At 36.3% G+C, this 9,388-nt stretch overlaps 1 protein-coding gene across 1 annotated transcript; it reads left to right on the top strand.

Moving 5' to 3' along the window:
• Positions 1-3,851: 3,851 nt before the first annotated feature.
• Positions 3,852-6,811, top strand: LOC133321121 (steroidogenic acute regulatory protein-like). Its single transcript, XM_061530216.1, has 10 exons — positions 3,852-3,970; positions 4,027-4,175; positions 4,241-4,399; positions 4,464-4,517; positions 4,586-4,718; positions 4,791-4,930; positions 5,447-5,599; positions 5,668-5,772; positions 5,928-6,602; positions 6,671-6,811. The coding sequence occupies exons 1-10, from the start codon at positions 3,865-3,867 to the stop codon at positions 6,767-6,769; spliced, it is 1,773 nt and encodes a 590-aa protein (XP_061386200.1). The 5' UTR covers positions 3,852-3,864; the 3' UTR covers positions 6,770-6,811.
• Positions 6,812-9,388: the final 2,577 nt, after the last annotated feature.

The following is a 9,388-nucleotide window of genomic DNA, read 5'->3' as shown; positions in this document are numbered from 1 at the left end:
ACCGGGTTAACCTACTTTATAAGGATTTATTTGACATATATGTAAAGCAATTGGCAATCAAAACCCACTGGATTAACGAAATCCGGTTAAATGTAAACGTACTATAAATCCTGAATTTCCTATTGTATTTAAATGATCTTTTAATTTATAAGTTGCAATAATAAAACATGGTAGGGCAGATTGAGGTGAATAACAAAAAAATAAAATAAATAAAAAACAATTATGAAGGTAGTGGCTTCTTCTGCCAAATATAATATAAATGGTTGTGTATATAATATAAGTGGTTGTGTTTTTTCAACACATAACTAAAAACGAGAAACGTTAATGAAATGTTATGATTTGTTTCCAAAATCCAGTAGGAAATATGAAACATTTTTTCATCCATAACAAAGTAATTGGTTCCAGACGGACGCGTTAATAACATCATTTTCATTTTAATTAAAATTGAATATACTTCAATTTCTTTTGAATTTATTTGACATTGTATTCAAAACAATACACATACATACACAAAGTATGTATTTTGATTTGATGGAACAAGCCACCTTGAGAAAAAATTGTAATCAGTTGGTAGCTGTGCCCTACCTTGTAATAGTTATACCATGGTAATAACTATGCTATGGCCTACCATGAATAATTTTAAGCGATTTAAAGAACGTTATTTGTCTATCTTTCTGAGTAGGCATTACTTAATTCACGATGACATGTCATCATCCCACTATGCATAGCACAAACTAACAAGAAGAAGCATATGTTTAAAGAATTTCTCGCTCTCTGCACTTGAAGTAATTACTTTACTCCCAGTTCTAATTGGAAAATACTTTTGTTTTTTCATTGTTAGCTTTTCCAAAAACAAAAAGAGGAACATTTCTTTTGTAAATTTAAACTAAATAAACAAATGATTAGCTCAAGTTTTATACAATAAAAAAAATACCAATAAAATATTGAATTGTAGTGTGTGGTAAATAATAATAAAAGCAACCAAAGAAGGTATGAAGGAAAGTGTTTTGAAAGTACATATTCCCTCATAAAATAATAAAGTGAATATTTGATGGAACTTCCTGCATAGATTTTTGTACAATTTTAACTATGTTTCGACGCTTGTACATTCACACAATCTGATAACAAAGAAACTTCTAAATAAATGCTAGCAACCTTCTCCCAACAATGACACACATTTGATTTGTTTCGGCGAGGTTTTTTTGTTATTATCAGCTGCAATAAAAAAAGTGCATTGCAAAATCATATTTGAAGTGAAATAAAGACATACGGGCATAACACACCCCGCCTTCGCCGGAAATGAAACAAATTAAGCATTAAAAGGAATATTCCATGTTTACAATGTAGTGATAATCTGAGTTCCAAAAATTTGTTTATCAATGCGGATAAATGGGTGATCAGACAGACCGCTGCTAGGGTTGCATTTATGTAAACATTTTTGTTTTTTCTTTTTTTTTTTTGCATAAACGAGGATCATATGTGAAATGGGGGAACAATTGTTTGGGAGGAAATTTCGTTTAAGGTCATCTCATGCAACGGAACTTGTAATCTTCACTAGGAAACGTAAGCTCGGAGTCTGTCTCCACCAACACTGGATAAAGTGCATCCGAAGCAAAGTACCTTGGTACAGTCCTGGACTGTCAATTACGATGGAACAGGAACGCTGAGGAACGGGCGAAGAGAGGGCTGATTGCACTCTATGCAAGCAAGAATTCCATTGGGAAAAGTTGAATAACACCGTGGTTAGGCCCATCCATTCCCATGGTTATCTTGTTTGGTGGAACGACATCCAGCAAACTAGATACAGGAGTTACGAGGAGCACCCCACAAGCAGCTCTGAACGCAATGATGAACTTAAGGCCTCTAGGCCTCAGCATTAAGTGTCAGGCCGAACGTAGTGCCCTAAGGCTGCTAGAACAAAATCTTTGAAGAAGATGTACCTTTGGGCATGGTTTTATTTTGAACGAACCGGCAAGACATTGGAACAACGCTTAAAACTAAGCGACTATATATCATCAGTCTTGAGATTTGACGATGTAGATGTCGTTATTCCTAGTAGGGACGACTGGAACCGGAGTAACCGTCCTCTGGACGGTCTGGCTTTCTATACAGACGGATCCAAGATGGACGAAGGTACATGGGCTAGCGTCTACTGTGAAAGGCTAGGCCTTGAGCTTACCTACACTCTGGATAGCAACTGTAGTTTTTTCCAAGCTAAAATCTTCGCTATTCGGAAGGCAGTGGAATTAATAAAAAGTCTCGATGCAGAGATCTGAGGCCGTCCTCAAGTGTAGAACAGTTTTGGAAGAACTAACTTATAGCTATCGGCTGTGTTGGGTACCAGGACACCGTGACATCATGGGTAATAAAATAACAGAGGAATTAGCTAGACGAGGACCTCAATATACAGATCTGGCAATTGATGGCAAACCACCCATATGTCATCATTATCGAGACTTTGAGGCGTTCTTCGACTAAAGAGCCTATGAACTTTGGCTCAACGAACCTAGGTGCAATGTGTTAAGATCTATTTGGCCGACTCTCTCCACTTAAAGTACACGCTCACTGTTGAACCTGAGCAAAGCTGAAATAAGAGTAATGACAAGATTCAATACTGGCTATTGCAATATCAGAGCCTTTACCAGTGAAGCAGGGAACCTGCTCTAATCTATAGCCTAAAGTGGTTTGGAAAGTGCAACGTTGGCCCGTAATATATCTTCTGTCCCATCTCTATAGATACTATCTCATATATATAGATACTACCTCATACTAACCCTCTCACACTTCCTTGTAAGCTTTTCATCACTCTCTATCCCCCCTTCTTTACTCTCCACATATATTTTTCTTTTCGTGGATGATCACAGTGGACCTAACGGTCTCAGAGTGCTGCAGCCACTTTAGTGACTACAGCCACTTCAGTGACTGCAAATCCCTAACCTAACCTACCCGGTTTTTAACCCGGAAGATATAAAGGGGTTATCTCAAACCATTTTTGGAAAAACAGAAAACTGGGTTATGGACCCGATTTTTTTTTTTTTTGAAAAACTCCCTAAAAGTCGAACTTGGTTCCATTAGAACCGGGTACTCGTACCCGAACTTCCGGGTCAAATAACCGGGTACGTCCCCCAAGAAAAAATACATTTCTATAATTAGGTTAAAAACACCTACCTCTACATTTGTACCATTATTTTGTTCAATGTTATTCATCTCTTCCAAACTTGGCTAACTTTTTATTGACCCCAGAGGGAACAACCTACACTCTTGCAACCATGCCTCCGACCTCGATACAAGGTGTTAGACTGGAATTCTGAAGGGCTAAGATTTTCAGCAGTAGTTCTTTGTCCACGAAGGGTTGACAAAGTAAGTATTTTTTCTGGAAGGATTCTTAAGGAGAACGCAAAAAGTTTAGTTCCTTCCCAAAGTGTGCCAAAACCATCCACTCCATTGTTCAGTTTATAACATTGACACCTTTTTAAAGGCGATGCAAAACTGACAAACCCCCAAATTTTTCAATTTCAAAAATCATCCAGTGACTATCGCTGGGTCAGATCTGTCGATAATTTCCACTTAAAGGTCTTCATTGGTTGCCACTGTAGCCGGTCTGTCGTATGGTCAGCAAATTATATTCACTTGATAAGTGATAGTTCATATTGTTGTGGTTCAAGAAGGTTAATCTTCGATAACTGTTTATACCAAACCCAAGCCAATACTACTTCTTTTTTAAACACAAAATTGCATGTTTGCCATTTATTTTTTATCAATATATCTTTTTTTCTTACAGTTCAGTATTTAAAAAAATCAACATTTTAGAATAACAAATACAGAAGCCATGAAGTGCTGAAGGCAAATTTCAGCCACAACATAATGTCACAAAACAGTTCCGAAGATCTACGCAGTGCTGCCGAATTACTAATTAATCAAGCGCGTGCTATGCAGTCTAGAGGTGGCGGCAATATTCCCTATGATATTTGTAAGTGCAATTCATTTTTTTATAAAATCTAATTGATAATGTACATTATATTCTAGCCCGTACTCATTCCATTAATTTAATAACCGAAGAATTCCTTGGTGGTTATATGCAAGATGGTCGCATGTCAGTGGTGCGTAGATTTTTCTGCCTATTTGTAACATTTGATTTATTTTTCGTCTCACTGCTGTGGTTAATATGTATTATGGTGAGTTTTTGTTTTCAAAATCTTTTTTAATATATATTTAATTGTATTGCGTATTTTATTGCTAGCTAAATGGCGACAATATCTTTGTGGCCCTGCAAAAACAAATTGTCCATTATACCATTGAAGCCTCGCTGTTTGATGTTGTGGCAGCAGCAATATGCCGTTTTGTAGTTTTGATATTTTTCTATGCTCTATTATATGTAAATAATTGGTTTATTATAGCGGTAAGGAACTAAACCTAACAGTTATTTAGAAAAATAAATTATAAAATTTTCTTTTTTATTTCAGTTATCAACAAGTGGCTCATGTTTATTTTTAATTTCCAAAGTATTTGTTTTTGATGTAAGTGGCAACTTAAAAAATACTTTCATAAATTCTTAAGCCCAAATTGTAATTATTTATATTTTTAGTGGGTCAAAGCCACCCCACAAGTATTTGAAGTGATACTCATTATAACCTCATTTGTTTTGGCATGGGGTGAAGCATGGTTTTTGGATTGTCGTGTTATACCACAAGAACGTCATGCCAGACGTTATTTTGCGGGTACGTTATATTTATAATTTCTTATGCTAATCTTTAAATTATACATGTATTATTTTTTATGAATATTTCCAGCCATGACATCATCTACAGATCGTTCACCTTTAATGGCGCCATTTTTATCGACACAAAATGAACGTCGTCCAGCTGATAGTGTAGTTGATTTTTATTCTCCTTTGGATTCGGCACACAATAGTGATGAAGAAGAGGAAAAGGTAAGAATGATAATAATAGTTACCAAATCAGATGAATGATACAGGTGGAAAGACTACGTTTTAGAATATATTTTGGGTTTGAATTTCCATTTTGAATACACAATCATCAAACGAATAAATCGGTGTTGAATCTTAAACGAGACATGCAGCCCCTGTCATTTACATCCAGCGACAGGGGCTGCATGTCTCCAAGGCATCCAAAGCCCTTGGTCCAGACAGCATTTCCATGTTCATTTTCAACAAGCATGATGCAATAGGGCTGATTTATAAGGCCTAAATCTTTGAATTATCGTCTTCAAAGTTGGTAATTCCTGATATTTGGAAAGTTGCTTGAATTATCCCAATTCTAAACCAGTAAGGCAAAAAGTAAAGTCGGAAGTCGATTTTTCCCAATTTCAATAGGGTTCGTCCTTGGGCCAATAGGTGATCAATATTTTTATTACAGAAAGAATTTTTATTAAAATAATTTTTAATGTAAGATTTTCCCTACTATATTATTTTTTGTTTATTTTGCAGGACGAAGACTACCATAAAATGGGTTTAGATTGTGTACGACGAACGTATGATCTGTTGCATGTTTCCGATTGGAAAGTTGAAAAGGTAACAAAGAAAGGTGATACCATTAGCAGTATACATCGTGAGAAAATGGGAAAAATCTATAAACTAACGGTATGCCGATTCGTTTTATATTTGAGAAAATAGATTAATAAAAAAAATATATAAAATTTCCATTACAGTGTCGTTTAAAATATCCTGCCAAGGCATTATGTCATGAATTGTTTTATAAAATTGAAGATATGCCACTGTGGAATCCAACAACATTAGAATCTAAAATGGTTAGGGTAAGTAAATGGGATTTTTAACATAAAAAAATATAAAAGTAAATTTCAATGATAGCCTGATTCATTGAATTGATTTGCTCAATTGTAATCAATACAATTTATTTTCGATACTATTAATTTCTAAATTCATTGCATTCTTCATTCCGATTTTGCAGAAAATAAATTCCTATACCGATATAACGTACAATGTTTCTGCCGGCAGTGGTGGTGGTATGATCAAATCTCGTGATTTTGTTAATTTACGCTGCTGGCGTCTGGTCGTCGATGGTAAAATCTGTGACGAAAGTAGTTTAGACCCTGGCTCATCCGATGAAGAAATGCTCAATAATTCCTGTGAAGGTAGTGTCTCCACAATATCCGATGGTGAGGGTACAATAACACCCCAGCCCAGCAGTGTTGGTAGTTGCCGTACTAGTAGTGCTACAAATATGCCCGATAGCGGCAGAGCATTTAATACGCTGAGTAAAAGTTTGGGAGCCAAAGATTTTTCAGATGTTTTACAGTTAACATTGAATACCGAACCGCCACCTTTAGATGATGAATTCGAAGATGCTAAAGATCACATTGAAGATGAGGAAAAGGTGGCAGTGGTGGTGGCAACAAAAAGCAAAGAACCTGTAAAACCACCTGCACGAGGTAGGGTGTGGGTTAATGCTGCCATTAGTGTGGAATATGATAAGATACCAGTATATCCCAAATATACGAGAGGTGAAAATCTTGTATCCGGCTTTGCTATGCATGAGGTGGAGTCCAATCCGGATGTTTGTATATTCGAATGGATATTGTGTATTGATTTAAAGGGCTATATACCACGTTATGTGTTGGATTCGGTAAGCTATTGAGGACAAATAAACAACTTTCATCGAATTACACATTTCTTCTTCCTCCTCTTTTTCAGGCCTATACAACATTCATGACAGATTATATAACATATTTACGTAAATATATTAAAGAATTACGTGAACGACGTCGACGCCGCACATTGCCCAGAAATTAAGCATGTATAGTTTTTTTTTACTAAAAACCCCCGCTGCTGGTTTAAGCTCTACTATTAAGTAAATTGCCCAAAAAAAAAAAACAACTCCCAAAAAACACATCATTCGAAAGGCCTATTTGTTGTAAAAGACAAGTAAAAGAAAAAAAATATATATTAAAAAAAAAAGAACTGATTCGCATTATTTCTCTAAGTATCTCTCATTTTTTCCTTCTTCTTTGGATTTATAAAAATATTTGTTCGTATTTCACATGTGTATATTTCATTTTTATATCGTTTTTTATTGTTTTCTCTTTTATTAGCATATAATTAATCGCAAATTGTAAATTATAATTTTCATAAGCTCTAAACAATAAAAATATTTTATTACAAAATTTATTTATCCAATTCTCTTATATATATTAAAAGGTGTAGTGGTATTAAAGGGACATCGAAGGAGTTCAAAATTCGATTGATATAAAAAACATCTCTGAAGATTTAGAAACAAAAGTTGAAATGTTTTAAAACCGAGGGAGAATCATATGAAGGATTTGCTTTTCAAAGTTGTATTTATCAAAACTAATATAACTCTTTCAGACCCAGCTTAATCAATTGTGAGATTTGGCAATTCTTAAGAGAAGGTAGTACATACATAATACATAACCCGTATTGATACATTCAATGAACTTAAATTGTGCTTCCTATTTAAATTTAGATAAATCTTGAGACATTGCACATAGGTTCGTTGTGTCAAAGTTCATTGGTTCGTTCGTCAAAGAACGCCTCAAATTGCTTGTTAGATGATTTGATGGCTTTGAGAGCCATCTGACTATCCACAAATAAATTCACCGGTTCAACGATATCTGTATTCAGACTTTTTATCAATTCTGCTGCCTTCCAAATCGTGAAGATTTCAGCTTGGAAAACAATACCATTTCTATCCAACTTGTAGGTAAGCTCAAAGCCTAGTCTTTCACAGTAGATGCCAGCGTATGTACCTTCTTCCATGTTGGATCCGTATAAAAAACCAGACCGTCCAGATGTTGTGCTGAGTTCGATAATACAGGTGTGAATTAATGACTCAAGAGTCTTTACTACTGGCGACACAAATGAAATCTGCTTATATAAATCACATTTACTGACATCATTGCATGGATTTAGTAGCGTGACCAATCTGACCATTGTCCAGGCTTCGGGAATGGGAGGAATATGGGTGGCTTTCGACAAATTAAGGTCTTTGGTCACGCACTTAACTGCTTTGCGCTACGAATGACACATGCAACATCACCCATTTGTAAACTGTGGTGGTGTCTCCTCGGCGGGAAGATATCTTATACGACATACTACTCTTCGCTTCGCCCTATTGCTCTCGACATGCTCAAAAAACTGCTTGTTAAAATATCAGGCAGTTTCGCCGTCAGGTGCTCCCACCATTTATTCTGCTTATGCTCCGCTGACCCCCAACGTAAGTTCTTTGACCCTGGGATTTGCTGGGCTAGGTCGAAGGATCTCATCCGTCTCATTTGCTAGACCAACTGCTTCTGCTGGGAAATTAGGTCTTATCTCTGGTATTCGATAAGCAGGTACAAATCTGGCGCCTGTAGCCGTAAGGACGTTCCTTTATTTTGTTTGCTACCCGTACATCAGAAGGAATGGAAAGTTCAGTGAAGTGCTGGTTGGTTAACTCTCAGAATCTTTGCCAGTTGGCTTTCCTATGGTTAAAGAAAGCGCGGCGTTCAGAGATGATGAAATCGGGAGGTCTGCTTATGGAGACGATAATGGAGAGGTGTTGTGACGCACTTGACAGCTATTAATGGAGGGTATGTACACGTTAAGCATCTCTACCTCGGCAGTACCACATTTAACTGCTCTCACTAATGTTAAGTTCAAGCGAGATAAGCTGTATTGAACAGAGTGGTGCATAAGGAATGCTAGGCCCCACCTGTGCGATCCTTCCTCACAACGCTGTATTGAGCTTGATTTCCTGCACCGACGCAACCAAGATATTCTTCTGATTGATAAAGTCCACTATCTCGTCTATTTTTACTCGAAGACCATTGAAATTAAATTGCAGAAACGATACACCATCAGGAGTAGGATTGCGCTGTAGCTACACGAGGCAACGTAATCCCTTTCGGTGTAGTGCACCCACTCCCTTCACCCATTACATCCAAACCGAACCGAACCACGGTATGGGTTTTGTTTGATCCCGGCACGTACCATAAGAATACGGATATGTTACTCCCAAAATCAAAAAGTGCCAGCAATGAAAAGACAGGTTGAGATTCAAGCTGCCGTCATAATTTGTTCACCTGTGCTGACGGTTCCTGACTGAACATAGATTCGATTGTCATGGGATCGAAAATGGTAGTTGTATATGGTATCACAATGTCGATCTGGTTCGTCTAAAGCCTTTACTTACTGCTTAACAATTGAATACAATATTACATACATATAACAAATGGAATTCACGTGTTGTAATTCAAATTTAATTTATGTCAATTATAAACACACGTTTGGTGAATCACAAATTGGATCTTTGTTACAAAAATTAAGTAATAAGTGCTACTCAGTTAAAATTATAACTTTATTTTTATATACATAACACCGATTAAAGCGGAAGATTGCAAAAACAAATTCGGA

Source organism: Musca vetustissima, unplaced genomic scaffold (genome assembly GCF_032173495.1).
Source record: "Musca vetustissima isolate MV318-11 ecotype Yass unplaced genomic scaffold, APGP_CSIRO_Mvet_v1 utg19342, whole genome shotgun sequence".
NCBI lineage: Eukaryota > Metazoa > Arthropoda > Insecta > Diptera > Muscidae > Musca > Musca vetustissima.
The sequence above is the reverse complement of the archived record's forward strand: the minus strand, read 5'-3'. Positions and strand labels throughout refer to the sequence as shown.